The 25,483-nt window shown below is 36.7% G+C and overlaps 1 protein-coding gene across 1 annotated transcript in view; it reads right to left on the bottom strand.

The window, feature by feature from the left end:
* ADCY8 (adenylate cyclase 8) overlaps positions 1 to 25,483 on the bottom strand; it is a 120,244-nt gene that overhangs the window by 63,268 nt on the left and 31,493 nt on the right. Inside the window, exons 3-4 of the mRNA XM_010404772.4 lie at positions 8,004 to 8,134; positions 5,427 to 5,538 (exon numbers count right to left, since the gene is read on the bottom strand). Of these exons, the coding sequence (XP_010403074.1) occupies positions 5,427 to 5,538; positions 8,004 to 8,134 (243 nt within the window). The remainder of the gene's footprint in view (positions 1 to 5,426; positions 5,539 to 8,003; positions 8,135 to 25,483) is intronic.

Consider the following 25,483-nt stretch of genomic DNA (forward strand, 5'->3'; position numbering starts at 1 on the left):
TTAGGTAAAATTTCTTTATCTAAAGGGTTGTCAATCCTTGGAACAGGCTGCACAAGAAGGTGGATGAGTTGTCAACCCTGAAGGTATTTAAAAGACGTGGATGTGATACTTAGGGTCATGGTCTAGTAGTGGCCCTAGAAATGTTAGGTAAATGGCTGAACTCAATAATCTTAGAGGTCTTTTCCAACCTTAATTATTCTATGATTCTATTAAGGATGAGCTGGAGAATTCCCAAGAATATACTTGTGAAGCCTAAATTTAATTCAAATCCTAATTTAGTCACAAAGTGGGGCTTCTTTTTGGGGGAGGTTGAATTTGTGTAATTCTTAGTCTATAAATCACTGGGAAATTTTAAAACAAATTTTATTTAATCTGTCATTTTCATCTGACTTTTTTCCATAAAAAGCCTGTATACTATCACTTCTAAAAGTGTTTTGTGGACTGGGGTTTTACTTGACTGTTTAGGTTTTTGATGGGCTCTTTACTATCTGAAAAACTGTAAATGTAGGGAGAACATTGTGAACAGGGCCATTTATTCATTATTATTAGACAATTTATTATTGACACTGGTTAGGAGAAAAAACACGTCAGAATTAAGCACTGCAAAAAGAGCATTCACTCCATCCCTTTACTCTAAATTCATACAATGTCTTTATAATGAGATAAATATGATATATCCATATTCATAATCCAGAAACTCTGCTTCTTGCTACAGTACCCCAAACATATACAAATGAGAAAATTCACACCTGGCATATATGTTTAAACAGGGGGTTTTAGGATGTCTGGAACCCTGTGGGTTACATGCTTGGAGATGATTTCACCACGGAACAAAGCTCTGCCAGCTCAGAGCTGAAATGTGGCCTGGGACAGTAAAGCTCTGCAATGGGAGTGTATTTATCAAGGAAACCAAACAGCCTTCAACACCCTCTAGTCTTCCCTTCCTGATACCAGTTGGTGCAGGTATTGTACTGGGGCTATGGCGTGATGTGTTCTTGTGGAGCCTGGTAGTCAGGTTTCCACCCCTGGAAACACCACTCACAAGTAAGACTGATAATAAACTGTTGGAGGAATTTTTGGCAGCTTGTCTGCAACATCACAGGAGAAAATTTAACCAAGGTTACAGAAGAAGATTATTTCCTTAGAAAAAAAATTTAAAAAACCCCATCAGCCCTTTAATAAGCTCCTTTATTTAGGGTTTTACTTTTTCCTCTTTGTAGTATCTGAAACTGAATCTAAAAACTGTAGATGAATTTAGAAATATGATAATTTAAATCATTGTATTGGCTGACATCTAGCACTGCAGAGAAGGCAGAGGAAAAACAAACATCAAAAATAACTATTATTTCACCAAAGCAGGACTTCTTTTAGGCTCAAGTATCATACTGAATATCATCTTGTTTCCCTTCTCTCCTCAAAATTTCTGCCTAAGGAAAATATTAATATTAAGTTTCTGTTTAGGCCTTTCAGTAGATGAGGCAGATATAAGGAAATGTTTTCTACAGTTCTGTTTTATGCCAACTTATTTTTCTTCCTTTGTAAATGTCACTATTCTCTTTAATAACTATAAATCTTTACAAACATTACAGAGTGATTAGAAATGGGAAGTAGCTGTACATAACATATTACCTTTTTTTCTTAGAAGAAATATTGAACTGAGTTCTAATTTTTATTCAAAGTGTTCTGTGGTAATGATACAGATATTATGAACTTTTTGTTATTAATTATATGCATCAATGTATGCCATAATACTTTATGTAACCTAGGGAAGATTAAAAAAAATCTCAGAGTTCTCATTACTTCTGTTTTTCTTAATAAAGCTTAATAAGAGAAAAAAGAAACTAAGCCAAATTATATTTTTCAGTATGCTGTAAAAATGTCTTCTTTAATATTATATGATTTATATAAGATGTTAGAGCAGATCCAACAATCCTTTATATGGGATTATAAAGTAATACTTTTATTTAGAAGTAAATAAGTATTTATAAGGATTTTCCTTAAAATCTAAAGAAACTGCCTCAAGTTTTCTTTCACTGATCTCTTTCCTTTGATGGTAATTCTTAGCAAACTCCAAGAGTCTGACTAACAGTGACTATTTTAAAGAGTTATGATAACTCTATTTAAGCTGATTGCGAACCAGTTAAGTGACACATCTGAAATCTAGATGTGATTGTGTAATCCTCCTTAGTGGAAGATCCTTCTAGGGAGGCCTTGAAAGGGCCACTTTCCAAAAGTCCTGTTGAGGATTTACAGGCAAGTAGGATAACATTTACAAAAGGACTCAGACCAGTAAAATGAGCAATTACCATGCAGACATGGTGGTGGTTACAACATGACAGCAAGACCATAAAAACACAAATAATATTTTTCAGTACAATAATGTTATCACTCTATGTTCAGAAACATGACATTTGGACAGTGATTGAGGAAAGTGATAATAAGAGGAATGGTGATGATCTGCCTCCACCACACTAATGGAGATTAGTCCAGGAATACTGGTTTTTGTGCTTTAAAAGGGATTCTCAAAAACTGAAGGTGTTCCAGAAAAGTAGTCCCTAAAACTATTTGAAGGAATAAATTTTACAGAGTAAAAACCTTGCCATGACTTTGGTCTGTTTCTTTTATCAAAAGGAAACCTGAGAAGCACCTTGATCAAAGCACCCAGATGCATTCCTGGAGGAAGTCAGTGGCTACAAGACAGTTCTTTTTTCTGGGATTGTTCATAGCAAGAATCAATAGATGTAATTCCAATTCAGAAAAAATCAAATGGGAAACAAGCCATACTGAATAAACAGTGAGAGTGTTAAGGCACTGGAATATGCTACCAAGATAGACAACTATTTAGACAAGACCATCTCTTGGTGCATTCAGATGAAGACCAGGAATTTTTCCAAAAGATACACCTTTACCAGGTGTGAAAGCTTTATGCAATATCAGTTGGGTATGTTGAGAAGTCCATGTAATTCACAAGTCCTTAAAATTCAGGATCTGTCAGTATCCATTTCCAAAATTTTCCAAAGGCACAGGTTAAGTTCAATACAAGATTTAGACCGTTTTATTTTATGCAGCTGGTCCCCTCCATAAGAGTCCAGTGAGGAATCTTGGTTTCCTATAAAGTGCAGAGGGACAATTTGTCTCCTTGAGTGGGACAGAAACACCAAACCCTTTCTAGAGAACCAGGAGAGGTTCCTCTCTGTTGGGCGTCTCTACTGTCAGAGCATCAGACACGCATTGTGACATCCAGGTTACAGAAGCCACAAATAAGGAACACAGTCAAAATGCCTTTCTTTTTACTAAATTTTAATTATTCATGATCATACCACTCTAATCTTTGTAAGCAAACCAGTTCAGTTTCAGAAGTGATTCCTCCCTGTGGCTTCCACCTTTCAGAGGATTGTTCTAGACCAGTGGATGTATGGATGTTCTAGACCAGTGGATTAATCAATGATGTGTTAAAAAGAAAATCAAATTCCCAGACTAGGAAAGAAAATGCATGAAGGAGCCTAGAACCTTGAATTTACTGACTGGGACATTCACTTGAGAGGTGACCATCCTGATGATCAGGTTTTGCAGACACAGAAGTTCTTTCATCCCAAACCACAGATTTCTGGATAAGAAATTCTTGGCTCTGTAAAAGGGACTGATATATTTATTACTGTTTCTTTAAAATAAATTCACCTACATTTTTGGGATACCTACTCCTGTGTGGCACATTCAATGTTCTCCATGAAGATTTGAGTTTAGAACTGCAACAAAAAAATTTCTAGAAGGTTTAAGTAGGAGATGTGTGACAAGCCACAAAGAAGGGGGGAATGTCCAGGCATTTAAAGAAGTAAAATTTTCAGTTCTCATAAAATTAAAAAAAAAAAAATACAGGAAGGAAGTTGAATTCAGAATTAAGTGGCAGGTGACGGAGAATTCACTGGATTAGACTTAAATGTAAATGCCTTCCTTGTTCCTAACTCCTTTATTGCATATAATCTTTCTATACAAAGTCAGTATTGGTTAAATATAGCTTATGGAATGATTAGAAAATATGGTTAATGATCATGAATGCTAGCTAAAACTGAAATGTAAAGCAAGGCAATAAGGCATTTTATATACATAGTCTTTCTAAAATATTTCTGTGACGTACACACACACATTTTATTTGGTGTAAAATATGTTTCTTCAGTTAAAGTAGCTATTTTTATCAAGCCATACAAAACCAGACATTACCCCTATAAGCTTTCTAAGACAGGACTGAGGTAATTCTTTCACCTGGCTTGGTTTACAATGTAGACCAGAGTTGATGAGGGTTTTTTGTTTGCAGAGCAAATATTGTAGGTTGCATTTACTAATTTGCCAGTGCCCAGTCAATAGGCTGTGGCATCACTATGTACATGAGAAAACACATTACTATTTAAGATAAAAATAGCTGACTCAAAAGAAATTTGAATAATTACAGAAGTCTTGTCTTTTTTGGCTTTAATGTGTAAGCTGAGAGAGAACCACAAGGGTCCTACTGATACCGTGCAATAAATGTACAAATACCCCATAACCTTGAACCGTAAATGAGTAAAACACAGTGAGGGATGTAAATCTGTACATCAGACTAAGCCACTTTAGGTTCTCCTTATAGTAAATAGATAACATGGTCTATGATATTCAGAGTGCAATTAGCATTTTCCTGTAGTAGGTACCTACATTTGGCTGGATAAATGATAAGATAAACTCCATTAAATGTACTTCATTGCCTCCACTTAGAAGCCTTATTAGTCAGCTCAGATATTGACACTTAAAGATAGTCAAATTAAATTTGGACCAAAGAAACATAAAAAAAATGCAAGCCTAGCAAAACTGAGCATGTGTTCTGCTTGTATTTTTGTGCTTCGCTTTTTTTCCGATGAGTGCTCACTAAGTAGCAACTACTTTTCCTGATGTAATAATTTCCTCTGCTGTGTTTAATTAATTTCATTGTTGAGTTAGATAGAATCCAGCCTAAAGAGTGTAAACCTTGCTAGTAACTAACAATGGCTGTGGGAACTGATTAGATGACCTTAAATGAATAGGTCTTTTAACCTTCCCCATTTCACAGAAGAAAAGAAAAAATAAAGCTATGGTCTTAAAAAAAAAAAAAAAATCCAGCAAGTACCAGAAGTATGAAACTTCCCTAGAAAATGTGGTGGGTGGTCTGCTTTCCTACAATTCTTTGTCCAGCACTACAGAAGCCCAAAGTTCTGACAACAACATCAGCTTTCACTTGCTATCAGAACTCATCATCTTTCATAAAACTTTATCAGTGTCTTCCAACCTCAATGGCGATATACAATCCCTGTGGGGAAAATCTGCACATATATTGTTCAAAGTGATCAGAGGGTATTTCCCAAAGCTCCCAAATATAGAATTGGTTTTTTCTTTTTGCAAATAAACTGTGTTTAACTCACGTGTGCTAGTCGATCAAATCTGGCAAAGAGTTCATTCAGCATTCGGACCAGCTCCTGGGCTGACAGAGTTGTGGAGAGGTTGGTGAATCCTTTAACATCTGCAAAAAGAATGCTAAAAAACGAGAAAATATATTAGTGTTTCAGTTGATTTCACTTAATTACTGAGTGTCTAAGTAATCTTGTATTTTACTAGTGGAAGGGTCATTTTACTACATTTGAAGTCATACTACCTTTGTTCTAGACCTCTGTACATTCTGGAGTACTGAATATAAATATTGAAGGGATTAAAAAGATACTCCTAAGGGTGAGAAAAAGTTTTGCCAAAAATGGGAGTCATGCAGTTCTGTATTTTCAAATCACATAAGACTCAAATCCTAAGACTACAGACAGATTTGTGACAGTCTTGATACACCTGGCTAAGGCCAGTTTTATTCCATCTAATTTTAGGCATTTGGCAGAAATACCTGAGTTAGAACTATAGTGCTCCCTTTTTAAGGTACAAATCTTTAATTGGTTAATTCCTTTTTCATTCTACTGAATTTGCACGGAGCCCAGTGCAGTCATACTTTGAATTTAGGTGTATCAACTTGTGTGCGTGCAGTTGTGGTACAATCTCCATTAACAAACTACTTGCAAACAGACCTCTAACCTGTGTTTGAACATCCAGCTATTTTTCTAGCCTTTTGACTGCTCACTGTGCCTAAAATGACCACATGTGAATATAGAGAAACATAAGCACACACAAAGTCTCTGGTGTGCAAGATACCACCCAGACCAAAGCAAATAATAGCTCAGTACTTTTTAGATAAAGAGAGTATTGGCTACTTTATAAAGTAGTGATGTTCAAAAATACACATATCATTCTGGCACAAACCTTATTAGCACTTGAAAGTCAACTAATAACTGGTGTTACAGAGTAGCAGAAGATTTTTTTTCACAAGTCATCACTTTAGGTGGTGACTTGTACAAGATCACAATTTGACAACGTCTGAGAAATTCTAATATAAGCAATAATAAATACAGTCATGATCATGTTGTCTACTGATAATACAATTGATCTTCAAATTTATGGACTGGTAAAGGTTTGGCTGAGGATTAAACAAGATGCTCACAAACTCGGTAAGATTTTTACCGGTGAGAAGAAATAAAATTAAAAGGTAAAATACCAAGTGACTCAAAGAGGAATGAATAGTAATAATAGACTAAATTTATAAAGATTAAAATTTTTCAGCTACTGATTTCTACACTTTTAGTTATCAAACCAAGAAAAATTTCTAACAGGTTATTAATTTTAAGGATTCATATAGCACTGATTTAGGTAGCGTTCAGTACTCAACATTTAGGGGAAAAAAAAAAGGTGAAACCTAGTTTTGAAAAGATCTAGTTTCTAGAAGCATTCATAGAAGCCAACCAGTATCTACATTTTAAAACACGCAGAATCTTAATTTCAAATCTATTTCAAGCATAAAATATGGTTCGACTTCTCACCCTGAATACAACCCTTTTGCATTAAAAGAAAAAGGCCATCTTTTCCATGTTTTGATTCTTCTACAGCAACACTTTGAGTATGAAAAAGGTTAATGGAAGAGGTTTTAATTCAGTGAAACCCAAACCTTTATGAGGGTCCTTGACACTTTCAACCAGATTTAATAAAATAATATGTCTGAGCTACTGCATGGCCACAGAAGCAGCAAATAATCAATTTACTCTTCTGCAGAAGTGCAAATTATTTTTATTGAACTTGTCCAGACAAAGTTATATTTTGGTTTCATTGAAAGGCAAAGTACATGCTTTCCTAGCAAACTGTCTACCATTATATCCAAGGATGCTTATTTTTCACTTTCTTCAATGATGATTTTAATGATGGTCACTCAATATTTTGCCCTTGTGTTTTTGGGAAAGACATATTTCCATTTAATATGGAAAACGCTAGTGGCTTAAAAAAATTTTGGTTTTTGGGAACTACAATAAAATCAAGATTATGTAATGTCATGGAGTGGAACTTGATCATTCTGGTGTAAGTGTACAATTAGGACTAATTACTTCGAGTAGCAGCTCATAGGATAATTATCACCTTTCTGATAACTAACTTCAGGAAAAACAAAATTTAGAGAGAGGAATAAAGAAAAGAAATGGGATTAAGAAATTAATAATAAGACTGATTAAATGAAAATGGCTCCTAAGCGGAGGAACCATATAACAGGTCACCATCTTTGAGAGCATCTTACAAGTCTCCATCTCATTCTTCAGTGTGTGGGGTGAAGCAGCAGGTTGTGGCAGAATATGTGTGCACATGTAGGCACATTCCTGTGCAATCCTGACCACTTAATTAAGTGAAAAAAAGACACAGTTGGTCCAGGCTCATTGTTTGGTTCAAATGGGTCTTGCCATTGCAGTGGCATCCAGCCATCCTGATGAATACAAGAAGGCACCAAAATGCTTCTCTGCTCAATTAAACAAGGGTTCACTCATTTTCTAATTTATGAATGAATAAAGCAACAGAAGGGAAACCTTCAAACAAGAGTCATTTAGCAGCATCTGAGACCTTAAACATTACAGAGAGGCTACTCCACCCACCTGACATTCTCATAACGATGAATGTAGATCTTATGGAACTGGTGCTGCAAATGTTCATCTTCTACATTGGTCATATCATTTATCATTTCCAGGACTACAAACCGTGGTAACACAGAGAGCACCAGCCGTTCCTAAAACAAAGAGGAAACCAAAGTCTCAGTACCAATCTGAACTGGTATTTCACAATGCCCTGTTTAAAGATCTGGATAATTGGTTATTTAAGATGTGACCCTCCTCTCTAAAAATTCTAGCTCAGACCATTTGTGATAATTCACCTTTTCAAACTGAGTCCAGAGTCCAGCATGCTTCTGGTTTAGGTAAGGAAGAACAAAATGAGTGCACATGAAGCCATTCAAACTGGCCCTCTCAAGTAGGAAGACTGGAGAACATATTCAACATTTTTAATTAGTTTTGTCTGTGTTTCAAGAACACTCAGGAAGAGTAAACATTTGAGATGTGTTTATATACATACACATGCTTATTTATAATGTAAATCTTTAATGTATATTAGTATAGCATTCAAGTATATTAGTTTATTATTAGTGTGCAAACACGGTGTTATCAGAGCATATTAGTGCACATGTACTTCTAATATTAGTGTATTAGGAGATATATACATATACACACCATTGCTGTTTCCAGCCCTGTTATAATATAATTAACCACAGAATTTTCACAGAATTTCACTGAATATTCTGATTTGGAAGGGACCCACAAGGATCACTGAGTCCAGCTCTTCTGTGACTGTCCCTTTTGGGGTTCGAACCTGCAATCATGGTTATTAGCACCATGCTCTAACTAACCACCTCTAAGTACAGTCAGGCAAGCCCTCAAAAAGTAATCAAATTCTTTTGTGAAAGCCCTAGATCATCCCCTGAGAGATTTTAGAATGTCCCTGCTTCAGTGATTCATCAGTTTAATGGCTTTGACAGATTTTGCAAGTATCCAACTCAAATCTGTTTCTCTGCAAATTAAACCTTCTTTTTATCCTTCCAAATTGCGAATGGATAATTATTGATTGCTCCTTTCTCTGTAATAATCCTTCTGTATTAAAATACTGTTATTGTGTCCTCTTGCCTCAGTCTCTCTCTTTTTTTTTAGATTAGAAAGCTTTGTCCAGTATTGGAATATATCACTCCCAATCAATCTGAAGCAAAGCTATAATTTTTCAATTTTCTTTTACTTTACAGGATTGCAAATACTGAAATATTCTTGAACTAAAGAAGAGAATGCTAGCTATGTAAGCTACTTATCACCAAATTTCAAACAACATTTTGGGGAATAGTATATATCTAGGGAAAATGAGATTTAAACTTCCAAATCAGGCGCATATGTGGACTATAGAACACAGATAAAGTTCTCTCCTCGCCTCTCCTCCGCTCCCTTCCCCTCCCCTTCCCTCCCCTCCCCTCCCTTTTCTGTCAAAGAAATTGATGTTGAATTTGTTTTGAGGTAACTTGATATTAGGAGGATATAAAATAATCTCATATTATGCATGCTGTGGGTTATGCCCCTTCTTGAGGGTGAAAATTTGTTGAGAGAGAACAAGAAAAACCAAAGAGGGATGATGGGTGGAATGAGAGAGACGAGCAATACAATCATGACAATAATGATTTTTATGCCAGCAGGATTCAATGTCATGGATGAAATGTAGCCATAGATGAAACATCTGAATAAATGAAGGAATCCCTCCCTAGCTTTCATAGGAGGTGATATCACTACTAACTTACAACTTTCACAGATCATGAAGAATTCTTACTCTGAGCAGTCTTAGTCAGTAGTTAGTAAAACAATCCTCAGCTCTGATGGAAACACATTTTGGGTAAACACTTCCATTTGTCTAGATGGTAGCCCCAGCTGAGTTGAACTATATGTTTGCTAAAGAGGGGAGAACACAAGCTGCCAAAAGCTGCACTGGAGCACAGGAGTGTTTCACCACTGGAGCACACCTGTTACACTCCACTCCGAGAAGGCAGCTTTCTCCTGTGCTCCTTCCTGCATAACATGCTGAGAGAAGACGAGAGAACCAAGACTCTCCTACTATTTAATCCACCTATTCTAAAAACCTTTACTAAATCAAGACCTGCCTTTGTGAGGAAGGGACGAAAAAATTATGCAAGTAATAGCTGATGCAGAGCAGGCTGTGAGTAGTGAGATCATCCTTTATTCTGGGAAATAGCCAAGATCAGACTTTCTGTTTTCCCATACAAGGTGGTTCTAATTTTAGCACATTTGCTTTGTCTTGACTTTCTTCCATACTTTCCACCTGGGAATTCTGCTATCCTTCATTCTTCTGATGTGTAAACACTGGATGTGATGCTTGTGATAGCAAGAAGAAAACCAGTCCTTCAGGAAGTCCTTTACACTCCTGGAAACCCAGGTTTTCACAGGAACATCTAGTCCTCAGGTAGCTTCACTCACAAGCGAATGTCCTATGGCTTCTTAAGAGGCCATGTTTGCAAAGAGCTGCTCATTGGTAGTCTAGGAACCAGAAATATTTTTAACGTTTTTTGTCCTTAAGCCTCCTATAACTGAAGGCACTTAGGCTATATATTATCTTATTCCTTCACTACTAAGATACATAGCTCAATATAACCAAAAAATAAAGCCACCTTCTGAACAAATCAGATCAGTGTTTCAGGGAGTTGTATGATTAAAGTGTTCAATGACTTCTTGTGAAGATACATTCAGAATAATACTAAATTTTTTCACTATAGAAAGAAATATGTTATTTCCTACCTTATCCATGTAAGACGATAAATTGGAATACAAATAATAATAAAAAAGGAGATTAAACAAAAAAGAAAGAAAGAGGAAATCCTTGTTGTTATTGAGCTGTTTATAAAATCTATGATAAGAGAACATTAAAAAAAAGGTCAGTTCCTTCTTATATATATGGCTTAAATAGAGAATGGGGTTTTTTCCCCAATAGGAAAATCTTACATTCCTTATTTGCATTTGCCCAAGGGGGTATCAAGCAATGCCTCTAGAAAGTTTATTTAAAATAAAGCATAGTTGACTTGGCACATGTTCACTAAGGCAAGAAAATTGTGCTTAGTACATTTGATATCTTAACCTTCATGCTACTCATTAAGGTAAGTTAAACGTTCTTGTCTGCACATAATATCTGGCAGTGACCCATAAAACTGAGGTTAATTAGTTTGCCTCTGTAGCAGCCCTCCTCCATTTATACTGAAGCATGTGATGAGCCTTTGCTGGAATCACAGTTGAAGGCTCATATACAGCTCATGTCACTACTTGGTATGATGTATGTTGTGCTAAGGAGGAGCGCTGCAAGAAAAGCAGCATTGAAGTGTGTATGTGTGTGTCTACATATATTTTTATGAGGCACTTCAGCTACCTTCAATTCTCTGGTACTGAAACATTGAAAGGACAGAAAATTTTTCCCTCTACGAGCATCAGCTGTCCTTTGCTATTCCAAGCTGCTCTTACATCACACTACACTGAAAGGTGGTGGGGATGCTGAACCAGGCTCCTATTTCACAGATTTAGATACTGTGGTGCAGAAGAACACCACAAATGTGTGGAGGTCATATAGAAAAGACCAGTAGATAATCCTGGAGAAAAAAATTGCCATTTTTTCATAGTCCTCTGTACCTTACTATTTGCATGATCAAAGAGTCTTCACATTTCTAGTCAGTCTCTCTTGGAAGGCATTTTTAGAGCTGGAGGGGAACACACAAGAAAAAATTCCTTCTCTTACAGAGAAAGGCCTAATGAAGTGTCATGAACTCTAGGGTGAAGGAAACTCCATTGTTGCGGTTCTTCCCCCCGCCATGGGGTCCTGGGAGAGGGGCCCTGGGGTAGAGGCACGGGGTTTCCCTGCTCCCTGGCCAATCTTGTTCCCCACTGGTTGTTTTGTGTTCTCCTGGGCAGAGAGGACCCTGGCGGTCCCGTGATTGAGCAGTTCCTTGGCAGAGCTCTGGCCATGCGGCTGGAAAATAAACACCTCTGAAAGCATCTACCAAGAATCGGTCCATATTTCTTTTCCATGGGCCTCGCTGTCTTATACATGTTGCATTAATCCCCACTGCAACACTCCATTACCCCAGCTCTGCTGAAAGCTTGATAGTTGAGCAGTGGACTAAGTGGAGACAATTCAAAGGTAAGCAGCAGCAGTGGTAAATGGTTTGAAAAGGAACAGAGATACATTTGTTCAAGAGAAAAGACATAGAAGAAAGAAAATAGCAACAAAGGAATTCCAGAAAAGAGCTGGTAAATTATTCTTCTAATAACAATTCATGAGATGAATCAGCCCTCGCCTTTAAGATGGAGCAGAGTTTAGAGTAAATAAATAAAAAAAAGTACCTTTAACCCAAAGAATAACCCTGGTAAAGAAAAAAGACCAGTAAAAATCACTAAATGCAACAAACTGATGGTAGAATTCAGGTCTGCATTCAGACACCTGAGTTTTGTGACTACAATGTAGTTATGCCCAAACTTCCGTTTCATCCAATGAATCTGAAGAGATACTCAACAGGTCAGATGTAAATGACTCCTTTGTTGTCACTATGGGTCTCTCTGGGTTCTGTTGCCTGTATTGACTAGATCTCAGTCAGTGGTAGTAGGAGCCCATAGATGTAAAGAGCGTGCAGTCACCTAGTTTAGGAGGTTTTTAAATATGGAGCTGACTCCTACCCAATCTACTCCTTCAGGAAAATTTAGCAACAGTGAAACAAATCCTGCAATGATAAGTAAATTAACTTAATGAGTCACACACATCTATTTAAAGTCTCAAGACTGTAATTTAACACTGATACTGACTCTAAGGCCCATTTACTGTTTTATGCATCTGCAATAGTCATTCTTTGTTGGACAGCTTCGCTGTGGTCTGCGTGCACAGATCCCTTGGGTCACTTGTACTGAAATAAGGGGGGGCCAGTGCTTACAACTGCACAAACATAGCTAGGCACATTCATGGAGAAGTGGGACATGTCCCTGATGAATAAATAATGACCTTTGCAGCAGTTTTTGAGAAGAGTCAATTAACCAGTGCACAAGGTCTCAGTCTTGTGAATAAAAACTGGAGACCTTTCCACTTGGGCTGATCAAAGAGAACAAAACACCAACAAGCACAAAACATCAACAAGCAATTTGGGATCTCAAGGAGATTGCTAAGATGAATATCAAACTCCCCAAGGTTTCCCTGTAGGTGATGTGAGGACATCACCCCTGCAGGGTCTGCCATCTGCATAAGCTCCCTGCACAAGCTCCGCTTAGATGGTATAGATTTTCCTTTGTTTCACATCACCTTTATTGGGGATGGCTTTGCCAAGGCATGAAAAGCCCCTCTTGACTGCCATGTCAGTTCAGATTCTGCTCTTCCTCCTCTACATGTACCACCAAATGGGGGAACCTACACAGATGTCATGGATGTCTTTGGATTTTGAATCATGCTGCTTATGGCTGTTCCCAAGACACTTATGTAAACCTGGAGTGGGCGTACCCCAAAAGTGTTTAACAATAGATGCTCTAGAGAAACTGTTTCACATTTTTCATCTTGATTTTTAAGAATCATTTTTCTAGAACCATCAAGTTTGTCTTTAACAACATCTCCAATTAATATCAGAGAGGTTTTATTGTCTTAAATACTGAACTTAATAGGATGTGAGAAGGGCCATTCAGAGCAGGAGTTTTAGTCTTTCTGGAGCACAAGCTTTTATTACATTTAAGGGAAGTAGATAAAAATGGTATTGTTTTCTACTGAAACTCTGACAATGTTCAGAATAGATGTAATTATTGTAGATGCCACTCTAGAAAATGGAAATTAGGACCTCTCATTAATGATGAACTGCTCTGAAGAGAAATTCCTTCGTGCTTACTTAGTGTACAATGGACAGTCTATTTGCAGCTGTTCTTTCTTGTGTGTCATCGAGACAATGGGAGTTAATTAAAAAATATTGAAGGAACTGCAATACCTATTCAGACTTGTGGGGTTTTGAGGATGCCTGTTAGCCTACTTACTGCTGCAGTGTGTGATATGAGCTGTATCAACTTTGTTTTATTTTAATCACTCAGTCAATTACTATTCCAAATCATCCCATCCTTGGCTGCATGTTCTATTCAAGCATCAGCTGTTTTCAAAGAGAAACAAGGCCAGATCACACAGGAGGTCTTGGGGTCTCCTTTTGTTTAGCTTTTGTCTATGAAACATAGCTAGAGTCTCAACCAAACTGATAACACAGTATTTGAGAGTCATGACCCTTTATAACAGTGTCTAATCAATTATTAACTGAGAAGTGTTGCAAAGTTTGTGGCAATGAAAGGAAAAAGCTTTTTTACACACAATTCTCATAGGAAGGGCATGTTATCCAACTGTTTCCTCAATGCTATTATCCAGAACAGCATAAAACAATATATGTAGCACATGATGAAGGGAAGAACTGCAAGGTACTGCTGGTCCTTTGTTTTGGCTGGATGGTGAATGGTTTGATGGTTCAGGTACCTGAAGCCACATTACAAAATTTTGGCAGGGCTTGATGACTAACAGTCTACTGCCAGGTGTAAAAGGAGGTGTCTTTTTTATTACCCAGTTGGCTGTTTAAGGGGATAACAGTTTTAGTGCCTTAGTCTGAAGTTCCTGAGATGTAGCAAGATGATTCCAAGGCTGCCAGTTTTGTTTTTATGCCTTCCCAGTATCATTTTGGCTTAATAAATATTTAGCTCATCCTGTAACGTGCTGGGAAGTCATGGAGCAACCCTCTCTGTCATTTTTCTTGGCATGGTACCTGTTACTGCTGCTGCATGTATATTTAATTAAAAAAAATTATTCCTCTACAAAGTATTTACAAAAATATTTATAAAATTAAATTTAGTAGTAACAGAGTTGATCATGAAGCTGACTGCAGGCAGTGATTACACAATGGCACTGGTACAATGAATCAACTCGTCGTAAGTCCGCATGAGTACCACTAACTTGCACGGGAGTGGGTGGGAGCACACCATGAAATAGTCTCCTGAAAGTGCTTTGTTGGTTGAGTTGTCTTTTAGCTTAGGCAGTAGGAACTACTGGTCTCAGATTAAGTGCTCTCAGATTGAGTGTCTGTATTGAGTACACACAATTGTTAATAATTACAGATCCTCTGAATCCTTATATATGACTTTTTGTCTCCTGAATGAAGATCATGTTAGATTTAAATGTCATCGTGAAACCCAAACTTGTTAGAAAGATGAGTGGTGAAAAGCAGGAGTTACAAAACAATTTGTATTACCATCCTATCCTGTAGATGTGAACATTAATCACAGAATCATAGAATGGTTTAGGTTGGAGGGGATGTTCGAGATCAGTCAGTCACCACCTCCCTGCCATGGGCAGGAAAACCTTCCACTAGACCAGGCTGATCAAAGTCCCATCCAACTTAAACATTTCCAGGCATGGGGCAGCTACAACTTCTGTGGGCAACCTCTTCCCATGCATTACCACCCTCACAGTCAAGATTTCCTTCCTAATATGTAATCTTAACCTACTCTCTTTCAGTTTGAAGCCATTGCCCCTTGTCCTACCTCTCCATGCCCTTATCAAAAGCCCCTCTCCATCTCTCTCTTAGCCCTTTTAGGTACTGGCAGCTTCTATAAGGTTTCCCTGGAGGCTTCTCTTCTCTAGACTGAACAATTCCAGCTTTTTGAACTGGTCTTCATAGGAGAGGTGCCCCAGCTCTCTGATCATCTTCATGGCTCTCCTCTAGACTTGCTCCAACAGGTCCATATTATACTTATGCTGGGGATCCCTGAGCTGGACAAGTGATACTCTCCAGCCCCACAATAATCCATTAGACTTGTCTAATAATGGAAAACCATATTTTATAATTTTGTAATTTTGTTTCTTCCAAATATCATGATGATTTTTTTTTTAGTTATTCCTTATTAAACAGTAGTAGACAAGACAAATATTCAGAAGAAAAAGATTTATATGGAAATAAGACACATTGGACAAAAACCTTTGTACTGTCTTCTGGTGTATTTGCTTCCATAAATTTCAATTAGTTTGCAAGGAAAACAGGAGTCAGAGCTAAAGAACAGGAGAAAGATAACTACTTTCAAAACTACTGGGGAATGATTCCATAAAAGCATAATCTTAAGCTTTTCCTTGTTTTACTGGAATAGAAAATGAGCAAAAAACATCTCCTACAATTCAAATTTGTTCTAAAATATCAGAATAGCACCATCTGACTTTAATGCTTCTTGTGCTGTTTCTCTGGAACAGCTTTGACTTATCTGCTGTTAAATCTTCATTTAATTCTTCTGCACTGTTTCTATTTTCTATTGATTTAGACGTCTCTTTTTCCATTTTGTTAGGTTTTTTTGGGCTGTTTTGAAAATTGCTAGACAACTTCAGTAAAATACACATTTCTCAAGAGTAGTCTTTATGGCAACTAATGACATGGAAAATATCAGAAAGAAGGCTTTCATGCCTTGTACTGTTCAGCTTTATATGCCTAAATCACTGCAGAACACCAAGATTAATAAGAGCTACAAGGTCATTTATTCTGGTCAAAACAAGGGATATACTTTGTCAGAGAATTTTAAGACTCCAGTACTAAGCAGCACAAGCAGGATAAAATTTCCTTTCAGTAAGCGGGAGCAATAGTCCTCCTGAAAATCAAACCCCTCTGAACAGGCTTGTAGATGGGCACTTGAATACTGATAGTGTGAAAGACCATAAGTTTTTTATAAATATTAATCCAAATATTTTATCTTGCCTTAGATTATCTCAGTAATGGCATCAGTAACTTTGTCTATCTTGGAATTGGTACTGGTCATGGTCAGATGATTTAAAGCCCCTACCTGGACCACAGAGTCTCTCTGTTAATTGAGAATCTTGTAAGGACACTAATTTTAGAGTCCTCCTACAGTACTTTTAGGGCACAAAGGAAAGTTTCTTAGTACCCTAAGAGTTCTGATCCTGAACTAGAAAGAAAGATGACCTTAAAATTGGTAAGTATATTGAGAGCAGAGGCATTAACTTGTTGAATTTGGAGCTTGGAGCTCTTTATTAAGCAGAGATAACTGTATGGCAACCCAGCTGGTAGAAGTGTCTCATCAATTTAGGGGGCTGAAACTATTTCATTCCCCTTACTCATTCCCTCTCTGTCCACTTCTCTGACACATCAGCAAGGGTCACTAGTCAGTGGCAGCTCTGAAAAAGGCTTTTTTTTCAGACACCACTCTCTTTAGCAAAGAGCTGAAAACACAGGAGACACAGGCCACCAAAATCCTGTCAGTCTCATTCACTGTTGGCCAGCATGACAATTGAACAACCTAGTTTAGAGATCAAAGTACCACACAGGAGTTTCATCTTTAGTAAATCCAAAAATCCATCTACTAGGAACGAGGTTTCCTTCTCACTAATTTCTTCGAGGGGAAGCTCCCATGCCTCAAGAGCTGACACTCTGGAATTTTTCCCCTATATGAATTGCAGTTCAGGGGTCTGACTCCCATGTCTCTGGCATTGGCTGTAAATCTCATTATTCTGTTCGAGTACATGTGACCACTCCGGATTTGCAAGGAATGGAAGAGAAGGCAGCAGATAATTCTTATCTTGATTTTACCTTAGACTTCTATTTGAAACCAAAATGTGGGGATTATGCTTTGATGACAAGAAACAAACACCAGCAGTGAAAGTGAAGGCACAACATTTAAATCTGACTTTACAATGTTTGGGTTTCTACTGCAAATGGGTTAAGTAATGGGTTTTTTTGAGACAAGATGTAGTAAATGTACATCCTGGTATCTACAAAATCATAAGTGCATGTAAATATTTCTTTCCCCCAAAAATGAGGAAGAAAAGTCTGTTATTGGACTTTAAAAACAGGTCACTTACTAAATCAGAATATGGAAATGGATTGGGAAGAACAATAGAAACTTTTCACATTCCTTCATTTTGCTAGATTGACCAGTAAGTTATACTTAGAGTTTGATCCTCTAAGTGCTAATGGAGCAACATCAAGAAACACTTTTTGTGGGGACCATGGTTCTTTAGAGAAAGATACTAAGATAATAGAAAGTCTGGATAAATGTGAAACTTTTCTTAGAATCTCACAGTCAACACATTGGTTCCTATCAAGAGGGAAAAAAATACTCAAATGTAATATCTAACCAGATGATTTCATAGTTTTTTTAAAATTGTGAGTTTATTGTTTGTCTTTTAAAAATAAAGCCTCAGTTATTGTGATCATAGTTTTTAAATATGGAGCACTTTAAATCATTTTTATAAAGAAAGACTGTGTGCTGTCTAAAATTAAGATTATTCTTTTATTTTTTAAACTAAATCTGGACTTTAGCCTCATACCAAGTCAGAGAAATTTTAATAGTCTTACTACCAGTGTATGTATATCTACATATATATGTATGGATATACACAAGACTTTATGGTGTTTAACCCTCTTAAAGTGTCCTTTCCAATCCCAGTCCAATCTGCTCTTATTTTAGAGGTTGCAAAGTACTGACAGTTGATTAAATTCTAGATTTGTAAGAGCTTGATAAAACCTACATAACATATAAGCTGCTTTAAAAAATTAAAAAAAAAACCAAAACCAAAAAACCCCCAGAATTCATCAATCTGCAGAGAGCTTCTTAAAGCCGTGGGAAATAGGGATTGTTGCAGGGGAAAGTGTGAAAAAAAATCCTCTGGAAGTAGAGGTAGAAGGAAGCAAATGGTCAAAGAGAACAGGTTTTTTAATGGAAAAAGAGATTAAGGCAGGATTACAGTTTTTCCAAAGATAACAGGCAGAAGAGACTAAATATGCCAACAGCAGATTGTTCTGAAGACTAAGGGCTGTCTTCTCATTTTACAGCCCTGATACCCATACTAGAAAGATAGAATGTGTGATCATACCTAGAAAACAAAACTATCCTCTTCTCACCTGGACAGACGGTTCTTTCAGGTGGTGAGCTCTAATCCTTTATGCAAATAAAATGAAACAACATCCAAACTGTTTTGACTTTCGAAATGAGATTTAATTGGATTTGTGGAATCCCCTATGAGAAAGAGATTACCTGGAAAGTAGGTGTTCAGTAAGCCAGTGGCAGAACTCGCAGGGAGGAATTGCCTGTAGGGTATTCTCTTAGGGGACTGTTCTCATTACACCATTTAATGTAGAAAGGTTTTTCTTCTTGCTCCCCACTGATCTGACCAAACCCTTCATTAAAACTTGCAGATGCCCATCTTTGTCCCACCTTGATGGGAAGCACCCCTGGAAGCCCAGTGGATCAGGTTTCATACCAGTCTTGACCTTCTGGAGCGAGTCCTCCTTGCAAGACCGGAGGCAAGCAGTGCTTGTGCCCCACCAACCCTTCTGCCTTCAGCTCCATTTCTTCTGCCAGTGTGTTAGATGCCCAAGAATATTTTCATAAGGATTAAGGAAGATATTAAGAAGGAGCTTTATTTCCACATAAGAAGACCTTCTCTTTGTGGAATTTGAGATTATTTCTGCATAGAAAGGGATCTGCTTGCTGAGGACTGTCTTGGAGAGGGATTTAGACATACAGCTAAAAAGACTAATGCGTTGTGGCTCTAGTAACTTCTAGCACTAGGTAACTGTACTGACACTGCACAAATGTAGTGCTGAAATAGACTAATTTTCTCTAATTGGCTTTTCAGAACATAAAACCTGGAGGATTTGTTTCTGATTTGAGTTTACTCCCTCCCAATAGTTTATCACAGTAGGAGCAGCCTTGTTGGTGAGCTCTGCACAAGAGGTAGAGAGTTTTCTTCTCATGAATGATGCATAACCTGCTACATTGAGAACAAGAATGAACTCTGGAGGACGAATGTAAAAATCAAACAGATAAGGACTGTTTTCTCCTCTGATCTAAAACAACTTCTTCATAAAATGTTATTAGGTTCTCTAAATCTACTAGAAATAATGCAAATAAAATGTTTCAGAGAGGCTATTTATTGGGTTTTTCTGAACATTAGTCCAGACTCCAGGTTATTCATGTTAGTAAGATATATTTTAACAACTTTGCTTAGTTTGAAAGCAGCCTCCCATCCATATTTTCCTATTGCTTTGTCCAGGCTTCATTAGTCTCATTGGTCTAGAACAGCCTTGGATAAAGAGCTGAAGTGTGGCCATGACACAAGAGAAGTTTCTGATTATGGCTAAATGCCTCTTCTATGAATAGCTGTCCTGTAGTGTTGTGATCTTATTACAAGAGAAGGGGTAAGGGGTGGACTGATTTTTATAATCTTATAGCTATAACTTTACTTATTTAACTTTTGTGATTTTCCCTGTCTAGTCCTTTTAAGACTCCATTTTTAGCTTCAGCTAGTCAAATATTCCTGCACAACTTTTATTGCCCAACAGTATTCCTGACTTCCCTACATAATAATTTTTTTCAGATATGTATAATTTGGCATATGTATGTGTGGTGCAGGAAAAGGCAGCATGACAAAATTATCTGAGAGACTCTTTATAATTAAATTATAGCATTTCAGGATTTAAAATGTTAAAAAATTTCAAATAAAGATTGGAGAAAGAGCAAGTTAGGACACCTGACGTATCTATTGAATGCAATTCTTCATAAAGTCATAATTTTAATGTGTGTCTGGATTTAATATGTCATTCATTTAAAACTTAGGGATTTTGTATCCTGAGAAATAGAAATGAAAAAGAAATTTAGTTCAGGTTTCTACTCTTCATTAGGGCAATTTCACAGCATTTTCACAATGAGGGAAATCACATACTCATTGGTTTTGAAGGGTTTTCAGTAGCTAATTAAGAAAGTGAGTCAGACTATCTATTTTCATGGCCCAGATAAGATGAAAGCAGAATTACCTGCTGTGTCCTTACAACAAAATCAAAGTAAAAACAAATATAGTGTCTTTGGTCATTAACAAAGCATAACACTGCTTGTCAATATTTTTGAAACACGTAGACATAAAATGAAAATATTAAATTAAAATTTCAAACAGGTAGTGTAAAGCTATGATACTGTTGGAATAAAATAGATTTATGAAAACAGAGAGCCTCATGTTTGTTTTTTATTTATAATTGCAATGTTTTGAAAACAAAATTGAGGACATTTTGTGGTGGCCATATTTGGTTGGCTGGTATAAATACATCTCTTAAGAACAGGCCACTAACTACGATTAATTAGAAACTATTTAAATTGATTATTTTATCAATAACTGCTAAACTGAGGCTGTTTTTGCAACACATTTGTCTGTGCTGCCTCCTGCAGCTTGCTTCTCTGATATTTTCATCTTTTGATGATAAAGTCTTTCTGGTACTCATCAACAGTGGAGTCTCTGTTAACTATGCCAAGCTCTGAAATGTTTTAGATTTTCACAAAAGTTCTAATTTTTTAATGGAAATTGGCAAATAAGTAGACACAGATGTTCCCTCAGTTTCACAGGGTGGTGGGATTTCCAATTGGTGTCACACAGATAATACCATATAGGTAAGTGCATAAACATAATTAACAATGACTGCAGGAGTAATTCTCCTTTGTAGCTACACTACTGTTCATTTTCATAATAGAGTAATTAGAATTAGGAAATTCATTGTAATTGAAAATGCTAATATGTACTTTTAACTACCCCAGGTGCTTAAAATCAAAAGGATAACAGTAGAAAAAAATCAGATCCTTGATGATCTGAAAATACAACTGAAAGTCCTCTCTTTCTGAAATACTTCTGAAAATTTTCTCTACAAGTCTTGTTGAGAGTAAATGGGGATGAGGGAGGCAGAAAGAAAAAAGATGTAGGAGCTTTATTGTATATAGACTTCTGGAAACGGACACTGGAAACTGAGTCACTTCAAAACTGGAGTCAGGTTACCCTGGACCAGCCAGGCTCCGTAAAGCCTTTTGCATTATCCAGGTCTGCACTTCCTTCTCTTCCTTCCTGTGCAGTAACTGAAAGATTTGCAACTGGTGTAAAAGCTGAACTTGCACCTGAAGATATTTTCTGTGGAAAATGAGTCTATGGAGCTAATTCAGATTTTCAGACACCACAGGCCCAGACATTTCTGAATGACAAAATGGCTTTGAGTGTTAAACTGGAAAACTTCACAGCCAAAATGAAATAGCGCAAGGAATTCTTGAATCCTGAAAACCCACAAAAGGGAGACACTGCTGGAAAATAATGACATCTGGAAAACACATTATGACATCTAACTGCCCAAATTTCAGGTCAGAGTAACATGAAGATGTGGCAGGGCATATCCCCTGTCTCCACACCTCAGGGGGCCAGTGCAAATAGGAGAGATAACCCAGGTGGGCCAAAGGCCCAGCAGGTATCATCCCCTGGTGCCAAAAGGTCTGCCAGCCTAACCAAGAATCAGCGTCTTGGTATGGAGAGCAGATGTGGGAAGAGATAAAAGAAAACAAACATAGGTGACCAAAAGGCCTGCTTTACACTATGAAAGTACTATGAATTATCACGGAGGCAGAAGTCTCCTACATACACCCTGAGAAGCATGTGAGACTTCTTTCCAAAGTTTGGATGCAATTCTGTGGTTACTTTCCTGGAAATTGAGGGAAAGGATTTCGATGTGTGCTCCATCATGAATTGGATGGTACGAAACATCGGATCCTAAGTTATTCCTTCACTAGCTCTAAAATTGATGGTACCTTTAACCCTGCGTGTAATACTAGTTGTCTCTTTTTGTCTTATTCCTGTGTAGTAATGTCTGTTTTAAGTCTTATGTCTGTTAATTTTGTGTCTATTAAATAAATAATTCATTCTCTAATAGACTAAATCAGCCATTATTAAAGAACTTGCAAACAAGAGTGGGTTTTGGGGTGCTGGCCACCTCAATAAAGCTACTGCCTGCTGCCAGAAGCCTGGGCAAAAGGCAGGAACTTATTTAAACCCCCACATCTAATTCATAACAGAAGAACAACAAAAATGTTTTTTCATCCCTAGTGGGATTTTGGTGGTTTCACCTCCTATTTTCATTGCTCTTTATGCAATGGTTGCAAGTGAGTGAGTGAAACTGCTTTCACTGAAAAAATATCAGCTCATATATATGAAATGTATCTGGAAATACAGAAAAATCTCGATTATCCCTGCAGCAGGAGCTGACTTAATACAAAGTTTATATTTGTATTCCAGAAAATCCACAAATACTCATTAAAGGGTCCTTAAAAACCTCTGAAAACAAGAGATCCTTCCTTAGCAATATCACTGTTTCCTTGTACAGCTCCACATTTCTAATGGTACCTCTTGTTTATCTCTAAAACACAGATTATAATATGTTTGGCTCACACTTGTGTGACTTTCCACAACTGGCTCTTTTAGGCATTGCACAATACTGCATAATGATAGCAGTAGCATTTATCATTATTAGAATGACAGAGGATTAGAGATTATAAATCTAAGGGATATTAAGAAATTGGAAGGATCATTTTGAGAGAGCAGAAACTTGATTTCTTATTTTTAACAATACACAGTAATCAATAGAAGTATATCTGAAGCATTTATATAGCTTCCATGATTGTATAAACTTGGAGCCTCATTCTGCAATTGCTTATGGACAAGCATACCACTCCTTGTTGTAGGTTAAAACTCGTGTTGTTTCATGAGTTAAAACTCATGAGTTAAAATTCATGTTCTTACTTTAATTTTACTGGTCTTCTGATTTAAACAAAGTAAAGACAAAAACAGACCTTACAGGACCTTTCTGGCAAGCTGTCACATTTCATATGACATACCATACATATGACATGTCAATACACTTTAATTTTCTATTACTTTCACTTGAAGAAGCAGAAGATGTGTGGAGATGAAAGGAGCCTCAAGAGATTTAAATTAATTAATCCACTACTATAAAAAGTAGCAGTACCACCGCTGAAAGCAACAAAAAACTTGACCCTGCTATAACAAACCTCTAGTTTAGACAGTTTTTGGGAAGTGAAGGGGAAATAAATTGAAGCGGAACAAAATTTTGAATTCCTGAAATTATTGTCTGGAAGAATTACACAAATAATTATTACTTTATTTTCTCTGCACATTTTTAGTTCCTCAACCATATTTTTCAAATTTTCAGAAGCTACATTTCTTCGATTGTCCTGCATACTCATTTTCCACCTTTTTTCTCCCTTTCATATATTATAGCTATTTTGTAGAAAGTCATAGAATTAATTTAGTAAACTTTATCAAGATTTAATCCTTACTTTTTAAAATGTGATATACTTTAACATGTAGTAAGATTTTTTACATTCATGTGAACTACAGATTCCATGTGTCATGAAATGTTTATCTTCAAGACAGAAAAATGCTAGCAGTCACTGAATTGGTGCATGTGTGCTGATTAAGTGCTAAAAAAAGTGGTCGCCTGAAATGTGACCTTGTCAGTCTTCTTAAAGCAGATATGTTTAAACATTGCTTAAATGAGATGCTACTTCAGAAGCAAGGGGAAAAAATAGAATGCTGAGGGAAAGAAGATCTCCATTCCTCAAGGTGTTCCAATATTGGAATATTTTTTTAATGTTGTTGTTCCATATACAAATGAAAAGCTGAAAAATTTATTAAACATATTTATATATGTAGGTATGCATAATAACACAATTTCAAAGTTCCAAGATAATTAATCAGAGATATTTCAAAGTGGTATTTTCCAAATTTTTGAGTTAGTTTATTATTAAATTAAGTTTTAGAAGAGATCTTTCATTTGGTGTCCTGTTGTCTGTATTTTTCTCCTGTGGGCATTTTCCTTGGCTCAAGGACATATTCCCTTATGCATTTTCAGTCATATGATGCCTGTGACACACTACTTTGTTTGGTTATAGATGAATCTCAGCTGCAGTGAGGTAACACTCCAGGAAGTTCTGCCCTCAGGGAACAGCACAGCCCTGAAGACTTGCAAGGCACTGGGCCAAGATAAAATGCACAGGTCAACCTGACTTAATGAAAACAAATATTTCAGATCCAACCACTACTTCCCCACTCTCAAAAAAAAAACCAACAAAAAATAACCTGCCCACCCAAATGGAAAAAATCTGTTTTTATTTTCCTAATAGAAAATACAAGTTCAGCAAAATTTAATTTCTCAAAATATTTGTCTTTGTACAAGCTTCATTTTACATGAGAGGATAAAATAATTCTAATGGGAAAACCTTGTAATAATATGGAGCAAGGGAATCTTTTGTCAGTGTTTTATAAAGTTTTTTACAATGACCTCAAGAAAACTATGGTGAAAGTAAAGCTTACAAAATAATAGTTTATGAAAGATTAGACAAAAAGAAAAAGGGAAAAAACTAAACACCCCAAAATCCCCAAAAGGCATGAAAATATGATCCTGCAGTTAAAAAGAGAACAGAGCATCCTAGATAATATCCCTCAAAATCTTTTCAGTCAGCAACGGCTGCAGAGATGTCGTGGCAGAGATACCTGGCATTACTCAACACAGTCATGCATACTGAGTCATTAGTCAATGAAGTCTAGAACATGACATCTTCCTAGAACTCTGCATAAGAGCATGACTTGCAGGGGGCAAATTAAATAAATTTGAGAA

Source organism: Corvus cornix, chromosome 2 (assembly GCF_000738735.6).
Source record: "Corvus cornix cornix isolate S_Up_H32 chromosome 2, ASM73873v5, whole genome shotgun sequence".
Classification (NCBI taxonomy): domain Eukaryota; kingdom Metazoa; phylum Chordata; class Aves; order Passeriformes; family Corvidae; genus Corvus; species Corvus cornix.